Consider the following 25,736-nt stretch of genomic DNA (forward strand, 5'->3'; position numbering starts at 1 on the left):
TAGTTAACGCAGCTGCCTGGTGAGCAGCAAATCCCAGTTTCGAGTTCCGGTCCGGCACACATTCTCACTCGTCACCGCCAATTCCACATAAAGTTCTGATGTAGCTGGTATCATCAGATCCCTCCCTGTCCTTTCCCTTTTCTCCACCTTCAAATTAAATAATAATCCTCTTTTTCGTGTGCCACGTGCTCACTGTGTTGCCTGTTTTGTATGTTACATGTAACGCTTGTGATGTGTGGCTAGTTGTACTCGGGCAGCACTGCACTTCCCACTGCCATCCACCAGTCACAGTTATTTTAATGTGAGTAATAAGCCACAAGCTCACTGTGCATCTTAAAATATCTCACCACTTTCGGCGCTGTGAACTGGAGGGGGAAGGAGTCCATGTCTCGACTGTAGTTCCTGAAAAAGAAATAATTATCACTTATTAGTCGAAGTAACATGAAATAAAATATTGCTCGGACAGGTTTGTCATTTTCGTATCCACCAAATTTTTACACCATAACCTAGTATAAGTTCTAAAATTACCCACAAAATAATCAAGCTTACGTCTCGTTTCTAGTGATGTTGTCTTGATCGAGGTGTCATGCCATTTCAAAAAGTCACGGAAAGCACTTCTCACGATTACTGGTCCTTCCTAATACCTGCTCTGTCTCGTGATCAGTGCACCGTCTCACTAATCGACTAAATAAAACGTTTTCAACAGAGTTACCAAAATTTCGCCTAACTGTGGCATGCAGACGACTCAACATAATGGCAACACGTGAAGTGATTGGTCAGTTTTACGATCACTGTCAGAAGCTCGACGTCGACAGAAACTACTGAAGATTAAATTTGTCAATACCAATATGCAGTTAGCGGGAAAGTAAATATTCTCCGCCGTCGTAAAGATGAGTTGTACTGTTTAGCATAGAAATCTAAACTCAGCCCTTTGAACTGTCCAGACAATGCGACCATGAGGCTGCTACTGTGGGCAGTTGTCTAAATTCTCATGTAAGTAATGGAGTGACAGTAATTGATACAGTCCACAAAATTAATGGTTTTATCGAAGTGGAACAGTAATGCTATGTAATGCTTCTTGGTCGGCGTATCCATACATACCGAAGTTTTGAATTGTTTTAAAGCAATTGCGCTTTGAAAATTACGATGTGCAACTACTGAACTATCGGTGGTTGTCAAAAATAACACCCGGCTGCATTCCTCAACTTCTAGTAGTAACTATAATTGCAGGAGGATTAGCTAATAGATTCATTAGGAGAATGCTAAGAAAATAGGATCCCGGTGTGAACCGGCCTTCAAACCATTCATTCTACTAATTTATGAGTTTCCCATATGAGATCTTAACACATTACTTGCATATATCTTGAAATGAACACGACTTGACGCAATCCGAAGAAGTTATACTCATCAGTAAACGGATCGAAGACATCTACACAGACACTGTCACCGCAATGTCTGTGACACAGGTAAGGCTGAAATAAACATCTTTTTCCTAAATGTTTCACGGGGGCTGATCGTACTATAGTTTCTCCTTTAAGCTGCACAACAGACAAAATGACAAAGTAAGCGACGAAAGGATGGAAAATAATCGCAGAACAGAGGATATACAACTGGATCTGGTGGGATACCAATTCGATTCTACTCAAAATATGCAGAACAAGTTTCCCCACTTCTAGCAGCAGAGTACCGTGGGGGTACAGAGGACCAAACACTTTTTTTGAAAAGTACCGGTCATTACCGTATTCAACACGAGTTGCCGAACTTCCACACTAAACTATAGGGCTACACTACTGACAAAATTTTGGGATTTTTATGCTCTCTTATGACGTTTCTGGAGTCCGAAAAATGTGGTCTGAAGGAATCGACATAGGTTCAAAAAATAATGTTTGAAAACCAGCTCGCTTTGTTCGACAGAGGCCAGAAAGTGGTAGATATAGGCACCCATATAGTATCCCTAGACGTGAAATCCGTTCGATAATGTTCTACATTGCAGCCTAATGAACGAAATGCGAGCAGACAATGTAATACCTATAATATATAAAAGACCTGTAGGTAACATAAGGCGTTTTGTGGATAATGTTTCATACCAAGAAGTCCAAGAGCTTGAAAATTTTACAAAAATACAGAAAGACTTGCAGATCATCTACGCTTGGTGCAGAGTGTGGCAACTCACGCTCAACGTAAGCAAATGTAGCTGTTTGTAATATGCTGACAGAAAGAACCATTATTGTATGATTACACGATTACAGACAGAACAGTCGCTGGAAGCAGCTATTTCCATAAAATTGTTAGGAGAAGGCCAATACATACGGAGAGATTTGAAGTGGAGCTACCACATAAAATTACACTCGATTAAGGCAGACGTAGATTGATACAGTGGAAGAGACCCTATGAACGACCCCATGAAAGAAACGAAACAATCGTCCGACCAATACTTTAATATCGCTCGTCAGTATTGAATCGTCACCAGAGGACTGGAAGACGAGGTAGAGGAGTTCAAAAGAGGAGAAGCGCCTTTCGCCATGGGTTCATTCAGTAAGCGTCAAAGCTTCATGGATATGCTAAGTCAACTCCTGTGGTAGGCGCTGCAATATAGGAGCTCCACATTATGGTTGGTCTACGGTTAATGTTGCAAAAGGCATACGCTTTAGAAGAGCCAACAAATATGTTGCCTGCTCCTATCTATACCACTCTAAATGACTGATAGAACTGGAGAGATTAGAGCCCACACGGATGCTTACCAGCAATTGTTCTTCCAGCGAACCATTGGTAACTGGAACAGGGAAAGGCGGAATTGACCGCGGTATACGAAGTACCTCCGCCACACACCCTAAGGTCACTTGCGTAGTATACATGTAGAAAGAAAGTGGGAATAATATGGAGCTTTACCGACAGACATTCCTACATACTGCTCGTAAAGGGAACCGACGATGGTACCGGATGTACGCATTGCCGTGCAACGTGAGATGACTCGCGGGCTGAGGATGTAGATGTAAGCTGCTAATTTCATTATTCGAAGCCCCCATGTTTGATCAGCGCCACTGCCGAAGTAGATACCGAACAACGACGTTGATATCGACGAAAAACCATGTCTGTTAGTGTATAACATGTGATTTCCTATGAACTGAAGACATATTAGCAATAATCTAAACATTATTTTAGAACGATGATTTACCTATTTCGAATGTAGTATTTAATGGCATAATTATTACACTACAGCATTCGTTAGATCTCTGAAGTCAGTTCAGAAAGAACAGGCATAGCGCGCAGGGGAACAATGATGGTTAGAAATTAGAACTGTACGCTGCTCTGCTATTTTAATTATCATAGAACCTACAGTGAGAATTATGGAACTGCTGAAAGTTCGGGCTGTTTCAGATCTCTGTCTTACAGCTACACTGTTTTCAGCCAGTTTCCAGCGAACAAAGCATTATAACGATTCTCCTTGAGCTGTAATTCATTATTGTATGTAGCAACTTTTCAATTCGCGCAACAACTACTGAAACATGATTAGCTACGTTCACACGTTCTGTCTTGCCGTAGATACGAAAGGCGTTCGACATGGTACCAAAACGCCGAATACCAACTATGATACTATCAGACGACATATCTTAAGAAAGGGGCAATTTATTTCATGAAATTTTGACTAATAGAGCCCAGTACGCTTCACTGGACAGTGGATTCCAATAGAAACTAAAGTAATATTGGCAGACCCGAAGGCAGCTTAAAAGGATGTCTAAAGATGCCACTATGCGGGTATGTGATCCACTAATCAAGTAAGGTCAGCAGCACCTGCTTACTTAATGATCCTATTGCCTACACCAGCGGTCGACAGAATCCTTTGTCATCCAAGCGAAATGTAACAGAACGACTGAAAGTTCTTTCCCGAACCAGTTGTTTAAGACAAACTTCATAGAAAGGTACATTGTTTTAGCTTCTACTTCTGAGAATCTTTGCTAAAAGTTTCTTCAATCTGAGGTATTTTCAGCGAGGCCGACCCCTTCCAACGCTCAAATACACATTCCTCTTTTATACATGTTTCGTTCCTCCTCTGTATGTCAAGACCAACTCAACATATCTTTCTCAGTATTCGACACTAGATCTGTTTCTCTACAACCTCACAAAAATTAACTTATTTTTATCAAAGTTTTAAATCTTAGTGAGGAATTAATATTGGTATATTGAATATATATTTTAGGTCCCTATAAAATTATATCATGACAATGACAAAAACAATAACGTAAACAATGGTATTGCATCCCCTTGGAAAGTTCAGGTAAACCGACTTCGTTGTTTATAATTTTAGGCCCTATTCTTGGTTCTCATCACACTAATATTACTATTTTACGCTTAAAAAGGGTCATGCTTGCAACTGAGTGTACGCATGAATCTGAACACCCGAATAAGGAAAGAACATCAGTTTTTTCACCTGATTAGTCATGAGTACTTTTCCAAGTGTTAGAAACCTACCTATCTTCCTTCTCCCATTCTTTCAAAGCAGACCACCTGTGATGTGAACTAAGTTGATGTTTCCTCCAGTATCTCCACATCAGCACCAAGGCGTTCAAAATTCTAGCTCCACAGCTGTTTTTTAAACCCAACCGCTTTGTTTAAAAGTCGCCAATGTCAATACTGAAGAGAGAAAAATTTAACTGTTACAATAGCATAAATAGGTTTTTCAACAGTCTTCTGTCTCTCTGTTTCCGAATTCGTGAAACATGTGGAAAAGAGCTCCCCTCATATTTTGGTGTTTGGCAATAGCAAATGTCATTATCACAATTATTACCCTAGCAATGTTTCAGCAGACAGAGTGAATCAAAGTTTGTCTTTCAAAACATTTAGCGAAAAGGATAATTTATATTTAAACAATCTCTTATAACAGTGAAAAAACTTTTGTTTTCCTGTAGCTTGTGATTAAGCTGATGTAGATGAGACGTAACGTCTACCATGAAATACAGTTGTTGGATCTACTGAGCATTCGTTAGTCCTGCATACTGAATACCCTTCTCAAGGAGGGTTTCCTCTACTGTGGAAGCGAAACGTTTCAGGAGGTTCTCTCTTGATAACGAACGTACCTTCTCATGCTGAGTAAGAACTTCGTAGTCTGTCCATTTCGCGTAACAGCTCTCTACACAGCAGATCAAGAGTTTTAGCTATAACTGAATTTACAATCTTAATTATCAATTCTAAAACTTCGCGGTTTACTTGCTGGAAACGCCTGCATACAAAGCGCTTGTTGATGTTTTACGTTGTGGTAAGTAATATCTCCATGATTATTTTTTTCTTTGAAAATAGCAACAAATCTGTCTTACACCGGTCATACTTTGAGAGACGTCGCTTGTGACGCTGGAGCGCCCGCCGGCGAGCTTTAATCGCTTCAGCGATCCCAGGCGACCACCAAGGCACAGTCCGCCGCCGAGGGGACCCAGAAGAACGGGGAATGGCAGATTCGGCGGCAGTAACGATGCCGGTGGTGACCGATTGAACCACTGCATCAATGTCATCGATAGAGAGAGGCTCAATAGCGGCAGTGGAGGAGAAGTCCCAGTCAGCCTTATTCAGAGCCCATCTGCGACGGCGCCCAGAAGACTGACGCTGTGGTAGTGACAGAAAGATCGGAAAGTGGTCACTACCACAAAGGTCGTCATGCACTCTCCATTGGACAGACGGTAAGAGGCTAGGGCTACAGATCGAAAGGTCAATGGCGGAGTATGTGCCATGCGCCACACTGAAGTGTGTGAAGGCACCATCATTTAATATCGAGAGATCGAGCTGCGCCAATAAATGCTCAACGATGGCGCCTCGACCTGTAGCCACCGACCCACCCCACAGATGGTTATGGGCGTTAAAGACGCCCAGTAACAAGAAAGGTGGCGGCAATTGGGCTATCAGAGCAGCCAGGACATGCTGTGCGACATCACCATCCGGTGGAAGGTAAAGACTGCAGACGGTAACAGCCTGCGGCGTCCACACCCGAACAGCGACAACCTCTAAAGGTGTTTGGAGAGGTACAGACTCGCTGTGAAGAGAGTTCAGGACATATATGCAGACGCCACCAGACACCCTTTCATAAGTTGCCCGGTTCTTACAATAACCCTGGTAGCCACGGAGGGCGGGGGTTCGCATTGCCGGAAACCTAGTTTCCTGCAGAGGAAAGGGTGAAGGCTGCTAAGTTGGCGGAGCTCAGCTAGATGGTGGAAGAAACCGCTGCAGTTCCACTGGAGGATGGTGCTGTCCATGGCTGAGAAAGGCGTGATGGGACTGGGAATGCAGATTACGCCACTGGGTCACCTGCTGCCTCCGATTTAGCACCTGTGATAGTGCTTTCCATGGCGTCTGATGGACCGGCGAGATGAAGGTCCTCAGCGGACGCCAGAATCTCCACCGCATCCTCAGACGCAGAGCTGGAAGGTTGCGGTGGAATGGCTGCCACCGCGACTTCCTTGGGCTGAGAGCTCTTCTTAGGTTTCTCACGCCGTTCCTTGGGTCGCACCGGCTGGGAGGGCTTCACCGATTCAGTCTCCGGGACGGAGGAGGATCGTGAAGTCCTACTACAAGCTGATTGTGGGCACTTACGCCACTGTCGGTCGTCAGCCTTCTCGCTGGCGGAAACCTGGGAAGGGAGGGACCCAAGGGACCCCTTGCGAGCGTGAGAAGCCGAAGAAGTTGGACACTTCTCCGGCTTAGAAGTGTTGACGGACGTCCCCGATGGGTGGGATGGTGTTGCTCCTGAGGCAGGTGGCGCAGGAGCAACCTGGTGGGTAGAGCCCCCCACTGGCGAGGGAGCAGGAGGAGTTGTACTACTCGTCGATCCGGCCACAATTTGAGAAACAGACGGGGCTAGCACAGGTGTTGTAGCAGCAGCGTAGGAAGATGTCATTCTCACAGGATGGAGTCGGTCGTATTTTCTTTTGGCCTCAGTATAGGTTAGTCGGTCCAGGGTCTTGTATTCCATGATTTTACGCTCTTTCTGGAAAATTCTGCAGTCTGGCGAGCAAGGTGAATGGTGCTCACCGCGGTTGACACAGATGGGAGGCGGGGCACATGGAGTATTGGGATGTGATGGGCGTCCGCAATCTCGACATGTGAGGCTGGAAGTGCAGCGAGAAGACATATGGCCGAACTTTCAGCACTTAAATCACCGCATCAGGGAAGGGATATAGGGCTTAAAGTCACATCGGTAGACCACCTTGACCCTTTCCGGTAAGGTAACCCCTTCGAAGCCCAAGATGAAGGCACCGGTAGCAATCTGATTTTCCTTCGGACCCCGATGAACGCGCCGGACGAAATGTACACCTCGACGCTCTAAATTGGCGCGGAGCTCTTCATCGGACTGCAAAAGAAGATCCTATGGTAAATAACTCCCTGGACCATATTTAAACTCTTATGGGGTGTGATCGTAACGGCAACATCCCCCAACTTGTCACTAGCTAGTAACCGTCGTGACTGGGCAGAGGATGCCGTTTGTATCAGGACTGACCCAGAGCGCATTTTTGACAAGCCCTCCACCTCCCCAAACTTGTCCTCTAAATGCTCGACAAAGAACTGAGGCTTTGTGGAGAGAAAAGACCCCCATCAGCCCTCGTACAAACTAAGAAGCGGGGCGACTAACTGCTACTGCAATCCTGAGACTTACGTTCCTCCCACAGTGTGGCCAGGGAGGGGAACATTTTCGGATCGTACTTCTGAGCGTTAAACTGAGCTCGAGAACGCTTAGAGACTGCTGGCGGCTGGCCACCAGCGAGAGACGATATACCACGCTTCATTGCGGGTCATCCGACCTGATGCCACCTACTCCGACCAAGGGCCCTCCCCACAGGCGCCACCCAGGCACGGCAAGAGCCACCTGGCAGGATGGCCGTTGCCGGGAGTCCCGATACCCCAGGAGAATAGGCATCTACTCCTTGGCATACGTGGGGAGTTAACGGCGCAGGCATCAGTAGAGCGATCCCTGTGTTGTCAGGGGGCTACAACCAACAGGGTACATGGCGGCCCCACCACAACGGACTGGCAACCGTGCTGGATGTTAGGTAACATGTGGTCCATGGTCGCCGTCGGTGCAGAAAGAGGCACTGCACAGTGCTAGGTATAATCTGCACGCAGAAACGAAGTCATGCCCAGGAGATGGAGAGCGGACAGGACTGCAATTCAACGGTGTATAAGCTGGCGAAAAGTCTGATCGTAAGATGGACACAATGCACCAAGTAAGGCGCCCTTCCCCAATCGACTCGCTCTTCGGAAAATTTTGAGAGATGGAGGTCAAACCTAACAGGGGACCGTCATATAAGGCCGAAAAGTTTGAGACTCCTTTTAGTCGCCTCTTACGACAGGCAGGAATACCGCGGGCCTATTGTAACCCCCGAACCCGCAGGGGGGGGGGGGGGGGGAAATATAATGATTTTCAATAAACTATTACACAGTTTGCTGCAGCATCTGCACTTGTCCGACCTTTGAGGGCAATTCTGAAAGTTCTTCCTTATGACCTGTGGACGAAATAAACATAACAGGAAGTGAAAGTTAAGCTGTATCAGCTATGTCGTAAGATTCGTCAAGTGCTATTGATAAAAGTGAAATCATTTTAAAGTCTACGGCTTGCTGGTTAGTTATATCGATAGAAATTTTGATTGTTGTATCTTACTGTTTCAGAATAATTTCTTTTAGACTGTTCTTAAAATCAGGAAATAATTTTGATTTATTTAAAAAACACTCGCCTTATGTACATTTTTTCCCATCTTTTCGCGATCTCTTGTCTAACTACGGAATGTGCAGTGTTAACATTATCGGGAGACTGCATTCTGTAAGTAAATGCAGAACTCTGTTTCTTGACTTGCGAAGTTCATCTGATTTCTTCCTTGCATCACCGATAGGATATTTGGTACTGAATTACACAAGTTCAGTTGTAAAGTGTCTCTCGGAATCTGAATTTTTGTTTGGAGCAATTTCTTTCCTAACAAAGATCAACAGTTCGTTTCGATTTTGAATAAATGCGAAAAATCTCTGTTCATTCAACTTTCAATTCGAAGGTTTCATCCCCCGATTTTCTTTGATGCTTCTTCGTAGCCATGTTAAACGTGACACCTAAAAAGGTTTCATTTTGTAATAATGGAGCTACCAAAAATATAATTACATCCCTTCAGTTGACTACAAAAATGCTGTAGAATTTGCTCTTGGTTAGAAAAATACAAGCAACTTCATTTTTTGAGAAGGTGCTTTAGTCGCCCGCGCTATTATCCACCCTCTCCCATTTCCGAAGACATTGTCACAAGCCGTAAACACTGCGAGGATGGTAGCAAAGTGCTTGGTCTGAGTCCCGAGAGAGAATATCAGTAACACCTCCACTCCCGCCTAACGCCACTTCTTGAAAACAGACTCGTCCAGGCCGAGAACAGATTTCTGAAAGTAGGCCATGACTGCAATCGTACTGAACGAGAGCGCTTGCACGTGGTATTTTGTGGAAGAGGGGCCGAAGTGTAGCATGTGGGCCGCGAGCCACGGTTTCCCGACTACTGGTCTAGAGGAATGTGAAGTGGATGAATGCCAGATAATATATGGGGGGAAAAAAGAGATCCTATAGCATCCGATAGTTAGTTTGGCGGCGAATAGGTAATACCAGTAATAGGTGAGGCGTTGGTGGCACTCTGTAGACGTTTAGTGCACCTTTAAGTGGCATACATGGTGCAAGTTTGACCACTTCTGGGAACTGCTGCAGAGTTTGGAGTCATTACAAATAAGTAATCCGGCAGGCATTTCGTTTGAAGACATGCTATTGGGTTGGCAGAAGGTCGGTGTAGCCTACACGTAAGTATGGAGGGGTTTAAATGGTAATCTGTGGAAGAAAGAGAACTTATTCCTTACAAAATCATATGTAAACTTATAGAATCTGTATCTGAGGGACTGTGCGAGGATTATGCTGTCACCATTGTATACCTCGCTTAGTAAAATAAGAGGGATTAGGACACACAAAAGTATGTCATTCTCCAGTGCTCAATACGAAAATAGCCTAGAATAGAAAATCGCTAATATTGTTACGAAGCACCCTCCACCATTCACTGCCCAGTGGCGTAAAGAGTGCAAATGTAAATGTAGATCTAACTTGACCGAAGTGAAATTGTAACTAGCGTGGGGGAGACCAATATTTGATTGTCGCAGAGCGTGCCCTTCCACTCGTAGAAGTATCGGTTTAATTTTGAAATGTGAGCCAGTAATCGAGTAGGACTATCTACAGAAAAATTTATAAGAAGACTAAACTTTGTTATAAGAACTTCTACACTGGCGAAATGTTTACTGATGTTTTAGGAAGCCGGATGTGATGTTAACTGTACGTCCATCAGTTGTCTCACACTGTTGTAAGCGTGCTTCACATGGGAACTTTTTTTGGCACCTAATTCGTCTTCACGAAGCAACAGGGTAAGTGGTATCACATCATCGCCAGTCAGTGGCGCCCATACCTGGTGAGGTGGAGCGGGGTGGGGGCAAGAGAAGGTGACCGACCCCTCCCAAAGCACTCAGGGAAAGGGTAAAATAGTGCAATAAGGTGGTTTTTCTTATAAAAACTGACTCAAAAGTCGCTATTACGCAGGTTTTTAACAAGGTTGGAACTGTAACTTTCCTTATAGCTGCTTAAAAGTAGCCATTTGTCTTCCAAAATATTTAAAATATTTTATGCCCCTAGTTTTCCGCCCACTCCCATAAAAACTACTGTATGGACACACTTATTGCCGGTAAAAACTATTTCGTGCTACTCTGAAATTGCCTCAAATGAAAGCGTTATTTCGCTTCCCAGACAACGCGTAACGTTATCCAACGTTAGACCTTTTTTATTAAGCAGTGCTACGTAATGATAATGCCTGTTTTGGAACAAGTGCTGTATCATTACCAATTTTAATGGTTTTCATGCACAAAAATTGGCATTCCACTTATCAACAATGAAACACTTAGAATATGAGAGTTTCATTCGAGGTTCAATTCCAACTTTAATTCGCTACACAATGTTTCATTTTCCAAATAGTTCGATGTGTGGTAACGAAACTAATTGGTATCTCCAAAGTCAAAGACGTGTGAGGAAATCCCTACCGTTTTTTCTGCAACTTTGCCACCGCCGAGCAGCTGCTGTGTATAAACACATTGCTCAATGATTTTATGTTGCTTCCACGTAATGGAGAAGCATATGCAAAATGAAAATGTGGTCGGATTCCGGAGTCTACTGTGGCGCTATAAACTGTAGTAGTTCCAGATGGATTTCGCAATCTTGTCTTATTGCAGAATGATATATTCACTCTGCAGCGGAGTGTGCCCTGATATGAAACTTCCTGGCAGATTAAAACTGTGTGCCGGACCGAGACTCGAATGTCCCGGGTTCGAGTGTCGATCGGGGACACAGTTTTAATCTGCCAGGAAGCTTCATATTGTCTTATCATTTCGCAAAGACAGAAAATTAGCACATTACAATTAATTGATAATACAGCATTGGTAGCTGAAAGTGAACAGTAATTACGTTTTGTGCTAAATGTAATGGAACATGTGCTGGCTGTAGGCTAAGATATGCGCATGGACCAGAAATACTTCACAGGTGGACATTCTGGAGGACTAGATTTTACAGCTAGGAAAGGGAAGATTTCTATAGATTGTTTAAATCTGGGAAGCAGAATAGAGAAGTATGAGTCACACGGAAGACATAGAAGCAAAGACGTTTAGTAACAGTAGTTCGTCTCCAAGAAACTCTAAACAAACCACATCGGCGTAGCGCAACAGGAAGTACGTGCCAAGTATGCGAATACACAATCAGTTCGTCTTTAACTTAAACGCTTCAGGTTACATTTTATTTTTAATCTTACAGTATTTTGGTGCTAATTACCACTCTGCGACTGTGAACTGTATTACTACATTGCACAGAGCTGTTATATGTCCACATTAACAAGACGCTGGTTATTACTTTAATTGCATCTTGCTCTATATAGCCGAAAAATCACTATGTTTAGTGCTTAGACAATACGGAACTGGTAACAAAAAATAGCAAGACCCATTTTTGCACTTCCATTCATTTGTTACTTTGAGCGCTATCATCGATTCAGTTATTAAATGGTTGTGTGCGCGAGCGCGCGTGCGTTGTTGGTCATTTTAGTGTAATGAAGAAGAGAGTAACAATATTGCGGATGCATGAAGCACACGCACAATTTTAGTTAATTCACTGCCGGATTGCGAATTCATGGACATTCAGATTACATCGGCACTTCATAATTCCTCAATATATCTTAACTGAAATTATAAGCATTGAAGGTTGTAATGCAACTGCTTGTTCTGTATCAAGTACTAATAAATGAAAGAAAGATGCAGCTCTCTAACACCCTTTCACAGTAAACAGCCTAGTACCTCAAAAAATTTATCGTGTAGGAAAATCTTAAGGGTTATCAGACAAACAGGCTGATGGGTTTCAGACAAGTGAATCTTGTTGAGAGTAATACGACGAGTCGCCCTCCTACTGTTGCGACATGTGGTTTAAGATGGCTCTTTCAACAAATTACCACAAAAGACTGCTTGACGGCACGAGTTTTAATGCATTTACATGCCGCAGTTCTGAACTCTGTTTTTCGGCGCTGCCTCGTTTCCCGCAATTTGTCTTAGCACTACTCACGCTCAGTTGTTCTCTTGTGGTTGCAATACAAAAACTTGATAAATTTCTCCAAAGGAACGGAAGTACAGTAAAACCTGTGGAGAGCAAAGACCTACAGCCTAGATATTTTGTAGTTTGACTTAAGTGTTGTATGCATACATGAGTAGATACTCAACTTTGCACACCCAATACGACAACTCGTATGTTTAACGAGCTATTGTCAGATTAAGGAGTTCCAATAACATGGCCTCCCTAATCAGCTGACGTTCATTTTCTTTTATTTCTGGTTATAGGCGTATTTAAAGGCATTGGTATACTTTACACAGATACATACTATGACACATTCTAAAAAATTTCAAAAATATTTGTGTTACCATCCAGCATGGTTCCATTAAATGTAAAAATGTGTGAAGTTTTCGTGCAGTAGGACAAGGAGGTGAGCCCTTCAATATCCGAAGACAGAAAATCTATAAAAATTTAAAACCATGTTGTGGTCTTCAGTCCTGAGGCTAGCTCGATGCAGATCTCCATGCTGATCTATCCTGTGCAAGCTCCATCTCCCAGTACCTGCTGCAACCTACGTCCTTCTGAATCTGCTAAGTGTATTCACCTCTTGGTCTCCCTCTACGATTTTTACACTCCACATTGTCCTCCAATGCTAAATTTGTCGTCCATTGATGCCTCGGGACATGTCCTACCAACTGATCCCTTCTCCTAGTCGAGTTGTGCCACAAACGTCTCTTCTCCCCAATCCTGTTCAATACCTCATTAGTTACGTGATTTACCCATCTAATCATCAGTATACTTCTGTAGCACCACATTTCAAAAGCTTATATTCTCCATACAAATACTTTCAGAAACGACTTCCTGACAAATCTATACTCTATGTTAACAAATTTATTCTTCTTCAGAAACGCTTTCCTTGCCATTGCCAGTCTACATTTTATATCCTTTCTACTTTGACCATCAGTTATTTTGCTCGCCAAATGGCAAAACTCATTTACTACTTTAAGTGTCATTTCCTCATGTAATTCCCTCAGCATCACCCGACTTAATTAGACTACATTCCATTATCTTCATTTTGCTTTTGTTGATTTTCATCTTATATCCTCTTTCCAAGACACTATCCATTCCGTTCAACTGCTCTTCCAAGTCCTTTGCCGTCTGACAGAATTGCAATGTCATCGGCGAACCTCAAAGTTTTTATTTCTTCTCCATGGGTTTCAATTCCTACTCCGAACTTTTCTTTTGTTTCCTTTACTGCTTGCTCAATACACAGATTGAATAGCATCGGGGAGAGGCTACAACCCTGTCTCACTCCCCTCCCAACCACTGCTTCCCTTTCATGCCCCTCGACTCCTAACTGCCATCTGGTTTCTGTACAAATTGTAAATAGTCTTTCGCTCCCTGTATTTTACTCCTGCCACCTTTAGAATTTGAAAGAATATTCCAGTCAACACTGTCAAAAGCTTTCTCCAAGTCTACAAATGCTAGAAACGTAGGTATGTCTTTCCTTAATCTTCCGTCTAAGATAAGTCGTAAAGTCCGTATTGCGTCGCGTCTTCCAACATTTCTGCGGAATCCAAACTGATCTCCCTAAGGTCGGCTTCTACCAGTTTTTCCATTCGTCTGTAAATAATTCGCGTTACTATTTTGCAGCTATGACAAACTGATAGTTCAGTAATTTTCACATCTGTCAACGCCTGCTTTCTTTGGGATTGGACTTAATATATTCTTCTTGAAGTCTGAGGGTATTTCGCCTGTCTCGTACATCGTGCTCACCAGACGGTAGAGTTTTGTCAGGATTGTCTCTCCCAAGGCCGTCAGTAGTTCCAATGGAATGTTGTCTACTCTCGGGGCCTTGTTTCGACTCAGGTCTTTCAGTGCTCTTTCAAACTCTTCACGCTATATCTTATCTCCCATTTCATCTTCATCTACATCCTCTTCGATTTCCATAATATTGTCCTCAAGTACATCGCCCTTGTATAGACCCTCTATATACTCCTTCCACCTTTCTGCTTTCCCCTCTTTGCTTAGCACTGGGTTCCCTTCTGAGCTCTTAATATTCATACAAGTCGCTCTCTTTTCTCAAAAGGTCTCTTCAATTTTTCTGCAGGCAATATATACCTTACCCCTAATGAGATAAGCCTCTACGTCCTTACATTTGTCTTCTAGTCATGCCTGCTTAGCCATTTTGCACTTCCTGTCGATCTCATTTTTGAGACGTTTGTATTCCTTTTTACTGCATTTTTATATTTTCCCCTTTCATCAATTAAATTCAATATTTCTTCTGTTACCAAAGGATTTCTATTAGCCTTCGTCTTTTTACCTATTTGCTCCTCTGCTGCCTGCTCTACTTCATCCCTCGGAGCTACCCATTCTTCTACTGTATTTCTTTCCCCCATTCCTGTCAGTTGTTCCCTTATGCTCTCCCTGAAACTCTGTACAACCTCTGGTTTAGTCAGTTTATCCAGGTTCTATCTCCTTAAATGCCCACCTTTTTGCAATTTCTTCAGTTTTAATCTACAGGTCATAAATAGATTGTGGTCAGATTCCACATATTCCCCTGGAAATGTCCAATTTAAAACCTGATTCCTAAATCGCTGTCCTACCATTATATAATCTGATAGCTTGTAATATCTCCAGGAATCTTCCATGTATACAGCCTTCTTTTATGATTCTTCAACTAAGTGTTCAGCTATGATTAAGTTATTCTCTGCGCAAAATTCTACCAGACGGCTCTACTTCCTCTCATTTCTTAGCCCCAATCCATGTTCACCTACTATGTTTCCTTCTCTCCCTTTTACTACTGTCTAATTCCAGTCACCCATGACTTAAATTTTCGTCTCCCTTCACAACCTGAATAATTTCCTTTATCTCATCATCCATTTCGTCTATTTCTTTATCATCTGCAGAACTAGTTGTCATATAAACGTACTAATGTGGTAAGCGTGGTCTTCGTGTCTATCTTGGCCACTACAATACGTTCAATATGCTGTTTGTAGTAGCTTACCAGCATTCCTATTGTTTTATTCATCATTAAACCTACTCCTGCATTACCCCTATTTCATTTTGTATTTGTAACCCTGTATTCACCTGACCAAAAGTCTTGTTCCTCCTGCCAGCGCACTTCACTAATTCCCACTGTATCTAACTTTAGCCTATCCATTTCCCTTTTTAAATTTTCTAACCTACCTGCCCGATAAAGGGATCGGGCATTCCACGCTCCGATCCGTAGAACGCTTGTTTTCTTTATCCTGACAACGACGTCCTCCTGAGTAGTCCCCGCCCGGACTATTTTACGCAAGAGGACGCCAAGAGGACGCCATCATTTAACCACACAGTAAAGCTGCATGCCCTCGGGAAAAATTACGGCTGTAGTTTCCCCTTGTTTTCAGCCGTTCGCAGTACCACAACAGCAAGGCCGTTTTGGTTCGTGTTACAAGGCCAGATCAGTCAATCATCCAGACTGTTGCCTCTGCAACTACTGAAAAGGCTGCTGCCCTCTTCAGAAACCACACGTTTGTCTGGCCTCTCAACAGATACCCCTCCGTTGTGGCACACAAGCCTCCCCACCAACGGCAAGGTCCATGATTCATGTGGGGAGGTTCAAAACAGTAAGTTTAGCAAAACATGTCAACATGACATTTATTCGTAACCTAACGTATGTAAGTTATTTATCCAACTACCTCAAAAAAGCATATTATGTTAAATAGCGTTTATCAAATGTTACAGTTGAATGATTAACAATGTTCAAGGAACTTCCTTTCCGGATGAAAGGGCCCTCTGAACATGGCTCTACGAATTATGAGTCTCAAAACCACATGATTTCTACAGTCGCAGAACCTAAAACTTATCCCAGAGTGGGAACGCTGTTGTAAATAGTGAAGGAACATACATTATTGATGCCAAGTATCTTATGCGTGTCTGTTTTTATTAAACTTCTGGAGATACGCTATGAACGTATGCACCAATCCAATATACGCAATGATTGATCATTCCTTTCTAGGACTCATTTCCCTCAGGAGCCAAAACGGCGCTAGGTGAGTAAAACTAGCGAGTAGTGAAGTTGGTAACGCTATGTAAAAAGGAACGAATATAATGGAGAACATATGAACAGAACTGGCGTCCATTGTTCAAAGCAAACGGATTGTCTCTCATTGCTCACCATTCGCAAACAAGCTGACAGTTATAGTTACCTTTGAATACTTTCTTCTGTGTAGTTGTATACAGTGGACATTTGACTAATGTTTCTTATGTAGCTGACCATTTTCCTTCATTACTACCTACGTATCTCAGGACTATGGTTTACAACCTAGTTCGCTCTGTTTTTGACGACAGAATGTTCCAGTCTGAGTGACTGACAACAAGAATGCATGTCACTGCGTGACTTACTAGTGATCATATTTTTCAGTTCATATTTGACTTGCTTTTGCGATTTGATGCAGCTGAAAGTAGTTGTTTTAACTAGTCACCAAGTTTAAATTGTGTATGTAAACTGGTATAGGCAGTAAAAGCTGTTTCTATTAATTTTTTCTGCTCAATGCATTGCTATTTAGTGAAAATGTTAGGTAACTCAGTATGAGAAATTAGAACCGAAACACGAAGCACTGGAATAATGGATCCAAAGAACCCACGAAATAAAAAGGACTACGGAATAGAAAAAATGTTTTCTATGTAGAGTGCAAAAACAATGAATTGCAGCACAGTATGTCTAACACGGAATCTTAGTCTTATCTAGAAATATTGTAAGTATCCAGGGTAAAATTCTAGGTCCAACAAGAAGACAAGATGCCTCGAAACAAGACAATGATTAAATGTCAAAATAAACCAAACGGATAAGAGGTTTGTCGTATTTACACAGAATGAATTTTAAACGCACAACATTATGTAGCACTCCATTTTTATTCTTATTTACAGACAATTATGATTATGTTTTTGGTTCCATGCTTTAGCAACTGTACTTTTTAAGTAACATTTTCCTACTACTTTTGTTTACTTTAAAGTGCATGACACGTATAAAACTTTGCCTCTATTTTCCAGGCAAGTTGGCCCAAGAAGCAGACAAAAATCTTTCACCAATCTTAAGAACCAATGAAGGCATTACAGAACATAGCGTTAGCTGAGTTGGTATGCCATTAGCTTGCATTCAGTACAGAACTAAGTCCCCCACGAGTTTGAGGAAAGTAATTCCAGTACAACTTGTTTTCTCGTATATGAGAAACTTTACCAGAAAAGCTCTTTAAAAAAGTCTGAAAAGAATGTTTCATATCGAATCCAGTAGTTTGGGTCTGTCGCGTTAGAACTAAGTAACTACCAACTCGCACGCCCAGTGGCTTGTTAAGCACGAGTTCAGTGTTATTCGTAAAAAGGGAAAATGCAACCAGAAATAACGATGTCCATATGCTTACAGGAAGGTACAGTTATTGTAAGAAACGATTCATACTCCCGGGGGTTCAGTGTATATTCAATACGTTGCACGATAAATACCTTCCAAGTATAAAGGCATGGGTGTATGTCAGCTATACATCAATACCTCGCTATTTGGTAAGCAACAATGGTAATATGCTAGCTTGAGTTACTATTCTCAACGTTATTAACATCTCCGGGTAGTAGTTTGGATGAGATTAGCAACACCAATATTTATCAGCGTTCTTACTCTTCATTTGCTCTTTGCTTCCAGTATTTGATTCATTTCCTTTTTATAAATTACGAAAAAAGCGTAGTGAGCCCAGTCATACTGCTTTTTTGTTTAAACATTTTTACTAAAGTGTGTGGTAACGGCTATAGAGTAGTTAGCATGCGAGCTCGCGAAACCAATCAATGTTTCATGGTAGTACTTTTTTCATATTCCTTCGTTACATTTACCTGACTGCTACCAACCACTATGTTCCCAATACTGACTTACATTTCCAAGTTCTAAATATGTTTGAAGACGTTATTGAAACCCCATAAAACTTCTGTAGTCCTAGATGCATCACAATACATTTAGAATACGTGTGGTCCCACGTCATTGTGGCTATAGTAGTTACGTAAAGTGGATGTAAGTTCTCTTGTTTACAGAATATTGATCAAAGCTTTTTTCTTTGGCTTTGAGGGGCAAAATGTCTGTATCGTAGATACGAATTCAATAAACGGGCCGCTTTCTTAGTAAAGCGCTCCTGTATGTCAGGTAACATACAGGAGCCAAAATGGCGCTAGTAGGTGAATAAAACTAAGGACCAGTAAAGTTGGTAACGCTATGTAAAAAGGAATGAATATAGTTGAAAACAAATGAACAATTGCAACGAGTCACGCTCGTAGTAGGATGCTAAAGGTTAAAAGTCAACCGGCGTCCATTGCTCAAAGCAAACGGATGGTCTCTCCTTGCTCACCATTTGCGAATAAGCTACCCAGCTGACTACCAGCTTCTTTATATAATAAAAACCCCAAGAACTCTAAACTGTGCTCTTGACTAACAGAAAATTGCACTAAATACAAATTATATCTCAGGCAATTATTTAGTGAGGAAGTTGAAATACAACGTACAATTTGCTGCAAGGAAAAATTCATTCTGAAATCCGTAATTTGTTTTTATTTCAGCATACCTCCTTTCTTAGTTTTAACACCGTACGTAAATATTCGCAGCTTGGCCGACAATATGAACGTGTTAAGCTGTCAATTGTAACAGTAAGCTACTACACTTTAGTGTCGATTTAATATCTGTATTCCCTGAGAGGAGCACTCTTCGTGCCTGTCAAAATGTCAGAGTAACATTGAAAATTATTCGCTTAACAGTGCGATGATCTTCCTGCGAGCAGTCTGGTATTCTACGGCTGCAAGGTATTCCAAGAGAGTAGTTTCGCTCGTAACAAAATGTGCGTCGTATATTGCTCTATTACGCAGTACGGTCTTTGAGATTTCTTTGCAATTTTATTTTTAACGAAAAACGCGTTAAATTTAGTGCGGGTGTTTACTTCCAAGGATTGTTTTCGAAACCAACTGGCTGAACCAGTTACAATGTAAGGTTCATAAGTCACGATAATAACATGTTAAAGAGTGACGAATGTCGACCTCAAGGTACGTTGTATATCTGTTAGCACAAGCCTTAATTTTCAGTCACATTCGCTGGCTTCGATATCCCTCAACCAAATTCGCCTTTCGACCTAACCTTGAGGTCGGGATAGTCGGGATACGCTACGGATCATTTCGTCATCACATTGACGATTCCAAGACTTTAATGGAGCTGTGGGAGGGGAGAGAGAACCAACTACCCAGATTCCTAAGATTATGTAGCAGTCCACTTTTATTCTTATTTACAGACAACTGTTTTTTGTGCCAAGCTTTAGAAAACGTACTTATTAACATTTTTCCTGTTACTTTCGTTTTACTAGGAAGTGCAGGATAAGTATAACACTTTGCTTCTATTTTCGACTTTCATCTAGAAGTAATCGCACAAACTATAACGAAAGTGTTTCGGAAGAAAATCAGTATATTTCATACTTTGTTAGAGTCAAAGTCACTATGTACGCGTGCGCGTCTATAAAGTCAAATTTCCGGAAAATCTGATTCGTTGTTCTCTTCAGTTACTGCTAACTTCATGCAAGATGTTAGGCACCGAACGGGTTGCCATTGCTTCTGCACGGGCATAGGGGGTCATATGAATTTACCAGAGCGGAATTTACCTGTGAAGTCCACAAACCAGCCCCACTGAGAACAGTTTGCTTGTGACCGAATTTAAACTTATCGGCAGGGTTTGTGATGAGACATTTGATGGACGACCATGCGTATCGGCAGGAACGCTACAGCAGGTTCAAATTGCCAGTGATAGTAGTCCACAGGCATCTCGACACCTCATTAAGGGAACAATGCCCCTCGCAACAGTGTGGGAAATTCTACGTTTCACTCTACGAAATCGTCCTTGTCACATTCACGTTCTGCTCAATCTTGAGGATTTCGCCTCATCGGGCTGAGTGTTATGGCCTCCTGGAATCTGTACAGAACGAGAATTTAATAGACAACTTTTTATTTTCCAATGAAGCCACATCCCACTTCTATGGGAAAATGGACAGACAACAGCCGAATGTGGGCATATGAAGAATCACATGAGTGGGAACGTGATACGCCGAAGGTCAATGTTTCGGTGTAACAAAAGCAAAACCCTATGGCCCACTTTTCTTTACCGATAGGTCAGTAACAGGTAACATGTTAGAACTGTCCCTTGAACTGCAGCTTCAGGATGAAGATATACGGGGTACAGTTGGGTTTCAGCAACATGTTGCCCCTGATTTTGCACACTTCGTCCCTGATTGCCTGAACAGAACCTTTCCAGTTAAGTGAGTAGGCAGATGGTGAACTCGGCTGTGGACTTACCGTTCATCGGGCCGTACTACTTTAGACCTTTTTGCATAGGGATACATCAAGTCCAAAGTGTACACTATCAAAGTGAGTGGTTTACCTGATCTAAGGAATTTTATCAGGCCACATTACGGTTGAAATGTTAAGGTCTGCATTTCGTTCCACTACTGATGGAGTATGTGCTTCGACCTAGATGGCGGTTATTTAGAAGGGCAGTAGAACACATGTAAAAAAAAAACCATAACAAAATTGATTTTTCAATCACTGAAATTGATAGCGAGTTTAGACATATCCTGGATAAACTTTAATATGAACAAGAAAATGTACAAAGTGTTAGCGAGAATTAATCAGACGTCTTAGAAGAAAAAAAAAGTACCTAATGTGGCGAGATATGAACTGGCCAGCAACTGCATACTGAACCATAACCGATTTTCTGGACATTACATTGGTATTTTTTCAAATGCAGTACACACAGCATCGTCGGCGTCAGAATTGATAGAGTCCTCGAATTACAGCCCTCCCAAAGCAACAAGTAGATTTTCTCCATATATTCTACTCGTAAACGGAAAAAATTTTAATTTCTGGTAAATTATCCTAACTCATGCTTTTTATAGTGATTTGTTGAACATATTTCCTGAACACAGAAGTTTGAGAAAATTTCATTTGCTTGCGTAAACCGTATATACTGTATACTTAAACAATACTGGGCTACAGCACAAAAAAATAAAGCTGTCAGTGTAGAAATGCACACGTAACTTGTATTTAGTTTCTTCTTAATCTTCTGTAACATACTCCGTTGGCAATTTTTTGAAATAGCAAGTGACACAGTCCGAAACTAAAACTGGTAATCTTTAAGCACACTTTTGTTACTGCCTTTTAAGAGTTAACTGTTAATCGCCGCTTAAATATTTCTTAAATCCTCGTAAGTGACCATAGTTGTCTAAAAATATAACTTACGACATACGCAAAATAAGAATTTCGATTGGGGGGGGGGGGGGGGGGACAAGGCGTCACGTATGTAAAACACTGTCACAGAAACCTATCGGCAAAACTCGCGGAAAGGAATGTCATAAAAAAATAGGAAAGGCTACACTACGGATCTAGACCTATTTGCCAGACTAGGTAAGAGCAATCAGTGTAAACTGGGTAGCTGGCGGCCAAGGTGACTTTCTACTGAAGCTATGTAATAAATTTTCGCAAATTAACAATACCTACCACGGCAGAGAACAGACGAAACGGGAGGACGTGACGCCGTGTGGAATAAAGGGGTCTACCTACAACGCGTCAGGCAGACGTTACCACGTGGCATCGCCGAGTGCGCCGCCTAGCGTCCAGGAAATGTCCATATTGAGACGTAATGTGAGACCTCTACACACGCACGAATTTATCGGCCAACCGACCAAAATCGTGGCAGCCTACACAAATTCGCGGCACACACACAAGTCCCGACCGACGGCACTGCTCGATTTGTTCTGATTTGTTTATCTGAAGTTCGTTGCGTTTATGTTCTACTAGCTCTCGCTTGGTTTTACACAGATGCAAAAACGGAGGTTTTTCTTGGCTATGTTAGAGGTAACAAAGCCAAAAGAGCCGAGAGAAAGCTGTGGGCAAGAAATGGCTAATGAAAGGACAGGAATTCACTCACGTTACGTTACTCAAGGAGCTGGGGTCGTACGAGTTTCATAATTATTTAAGAGTGGATGAATCATGCATTTCGGAATTGCTGGACATTATCAAACCATTCTCAACGAAGTAAGTGCAGCCATGAGATAGGCTGTAAGCTACGAGGCGAGGCTGTTAGCTACATTGCCGGCCGGTGTGGTCGTGCGGTTCTAGGCGCATCAGTCAGGAACCGCGTGACCGCTACGGTCACAGGTTTGAATCCTGCCTCGGGCATGGATGTGTGTGACGTACTTAGGTTAGTTAGGTTTAATTAGTTCTAAGTTACAGGCGACTGATGACCTCAGAAGTTAAGTCACGTTGTGCTCAGTGCCATTTGTTTATGTATTGTTAATTTATTTATGTATGTAGCATAAAAGGTGACCTGTAAGTTTAAAAAAGTCGTTCAAATTCGAAGAAGAAAGACTATCATAATGGTGAAGCACGTCATCTAATAAATACAACATAAACATTAGAAATGAAGCATTTAGCAACTTTTAGACAAACAAACAAAAATCGCACACTTTACTTTTCATGGCAGAGGGCTTGGATGAAGGGTGGACATTTTTTAACGCTGATAGCAGTGAAGAAGTAAATTTTATGTATTGAATGTCGATATTTCGGGTTTTAGATTTCATTTCCGATAAGTATAGGGAATAAAACCTAAAAACAGAAATGCAGGAGATCGACAGAATTTTATTCTATATGCCACACGAAATCGTTACGGATTCATTAAAAAAACTGTAAACGGTGCTTCATTTCTTGCATCTAATATTTCTATTCTCCTCGCACGACGTGTCCCACAAGCATCTGCAATCCTCAGATTTCTCCAAAAACGGATTCCTTAAAGTTTCTCCGCCTCGCACTCTGTCATGTATATTAAAACAGTATTTAATCCCTCGCGCAGTGACAAAAGACGAACTTTTGTCGGGATTTTGGCACAAGGGCGCTACACACGGCGGAGTCATTGGGGAGGAGTCGTGAGGCGGTTGGCTGTAGGGTTGATGATCTGTCGTTCGGTCGGTTGGTGCCTATGTAGGGCCCTGTAGCAACGGCGAACTGTTGTCTCAACTAGCCGCTGCGAGGTTTTCAGCAGTTGACAATAGTCGTACCGTTACTTTGATTTACGATGTAACAATCTCGCGATTCCAGTCCGACAAATAGCATCTGCTACTGTATTACAATAATTCCGTTGTCACTTGTATCACCTTTGGTTGTTAAAAAAAATGCTCACACTCTCTGCTACTTATTTTGTGAATTCTTCGATGAGTGACGTGCTGGAAAACTAGTACTGTTTTAGGGTAAATTAAGGCTATCTTCAGTCCATCATGTAACGCAGTTTGTTCTTAGTGACAAACGTCAGTCACTTGCAAACATAAAAAAAGAATAAAAATCAGGATCTAACCTCCTTTCTAAGACGAGATCATTGGAAAACGAGAATGACGGGGAAAGAGATATCTAATGTTATTTGATTTCAACGTTGGCTTTACGCAGTTTAGAAAAACCACATAGAACTGGAATCCGGATGATCAGACGTTGATGTAACTCGTTGTCTTCCAGAATATGAGTCCACTACACCACACGTACGTCTACAGTTATACTCTGAAAGCCACCTCACAGTATGTAGAAGAGGATACATTGCATAATACTGTCACTTCCCCTTTTTTCTATGGGAAACTTTCGCATGAGGTCGAAGCGCTCTAATTTTACCTTCACAGTCTTTTCGCGAGATATACGTACAAGGCAGCACTATGTTTATTAACTCACCTACGAACGTATGCTCTCGAAACTTTCGTAACAAACCGAACAGTGGTGAAGAAAGCTTCTCTTACAGGGTTTGCCACTGGAGTTCGCTAAGGCTCTTGGTGAAGTTTTCGCGCTTACTGAATGAACCTGGAAAGAACTGCGCTGCTCTTGGAGCTTCTGTGTTATCTCTATCGGCCCTGTCTGGTACGGATTAAAGACTAAGGAGCAATATTCAATTATTTGCAGATCGTATGTTTCGTAAGCTACTTCCTGTTTTCTGGACAACATTCCCTGAGAATTCTTCAAGTGAATCTGAGTCTGGCGTCTGCCTTACCTGCGAATAGTTTCATGTAGTCGTTCCCCTTTAAATATCTCCGTTCACGTACTCCTGCGTACTTTATGGAAGTGACTGCTTGCAGTGACTGTTCTACAATCGTGTAATGGTACAGTAATGGGTCTTTGTGCCTATTTATACGCAATACGTTACTTCCGTTTATGCTGAGCATCAACTGTCTCTCCCTGCATCAAGTGTCGATCCTCTGCAGATCTTCCCGCCTTTCGCTACAGTTTTTTTAGCTTCGCTATTTCCCTGATTTCTGCGTACGCAACAGCATCATCCGTAAAAAGCCTTATAGAAGTACCGACGTTAACCACTCGCCTGGTTTTTGTAATAGAAGACGAATATTGTCACTTACCTCACGATTATTACACATCAACGCTGTAGAATGCCCGTCGTTTTGCTTGTTGGGAATTAATGCCCTAAGGTAACTTTTACGTTAAAAGATTCGGTGTCCTGTTGCCCCTGATGCTCATCAATATTAAACTCATGCATCTTCATCTACGCCTACATCTACATGCACACTCCGCTAGCCGTTATGGTGCGTGGTGGAGGGCACATTATGCTCCTCCTCTACCTTTCAGGCATGATATGAGGGAACAAGGACTGTAGATACGCTGCCGTACATCTTCTATTTTAGCGTTGTCGTCTTTGAAAGAGCGGTATGACTCTCTGTGCAACGTAGGCTCGTTGAATGTTTTGCGCAAGTTTCTCCACAGCCCACAAAGTCGCTCTTGCTGCGTCTCCCAAAGCACTTAGTTGAGAATTACCCTGCTAGCAAAACAAACCCGCCACAAATCGTAAAACTCTTCTCTGAATCTCTTCCACCTTTCCAGCATAATAGTTAATACAGATCACTGGCCCCGTATAGCAGTGTAAGACCTTTTACAGCATGATTGGTACTGCAGTTTTGCACTACCCATCTTTTAAAATTGTACACTGTTTTACTTAATATCTCCACGTTAAACAACGTTGGTTGGTCTTTTTGTGGCAGCTAATGTTACCTTAACACCACATTTTACTGTAACGGTTGTAATATGTTGGCAG

General features: G+C 42.1%; 1 protein-coding gene across 1 annotated transcript in view; it reads right to left on the bottom strand.

The window, feature by feature from the left end:
• The window catches only part of LOC126266887 (synaptic vesicle membrane protein VAT-1 homolog), an 83,084-nt gene extending 60,867 nt beyond the window's left edge, over positions 1–22,217 (bottom strand). The window contains exons 1-2 of the mRNA XM_049971554.1: positions 22,163–22,217; positions 348–402 (exon numbers count right to left, since the gene is read on the bottom strand). Of these exons, the coding sequence (XP_049827511.1) occupies positions 348–386 (39 nt within the window). The 5' untranslated portion in view covers positions 387–402; positions 22,163–22,217. The remainder of the gene's footprint in view (positions 1–347; positions 403–22,162) is intronic.
• Between the last annotated feature and the right edge of the window lie 3,519 nt (positions 22,218–25,736).

Source organism: Schistocerca gregaria, chromosome 4 (assembly GCF_023897955.1).
Source record: "Schistocerca gregaria isolate iqSchGreg1 chromosome 4, iqSchGreg1.2, whole genome shotgun sequence".
Lineage (NCBI taxonomy): Eukaryota > Metazoa > Arthropoda > Insecta > Orthoptera > Acrididae > Schistocerca > Schistocerca gregaria.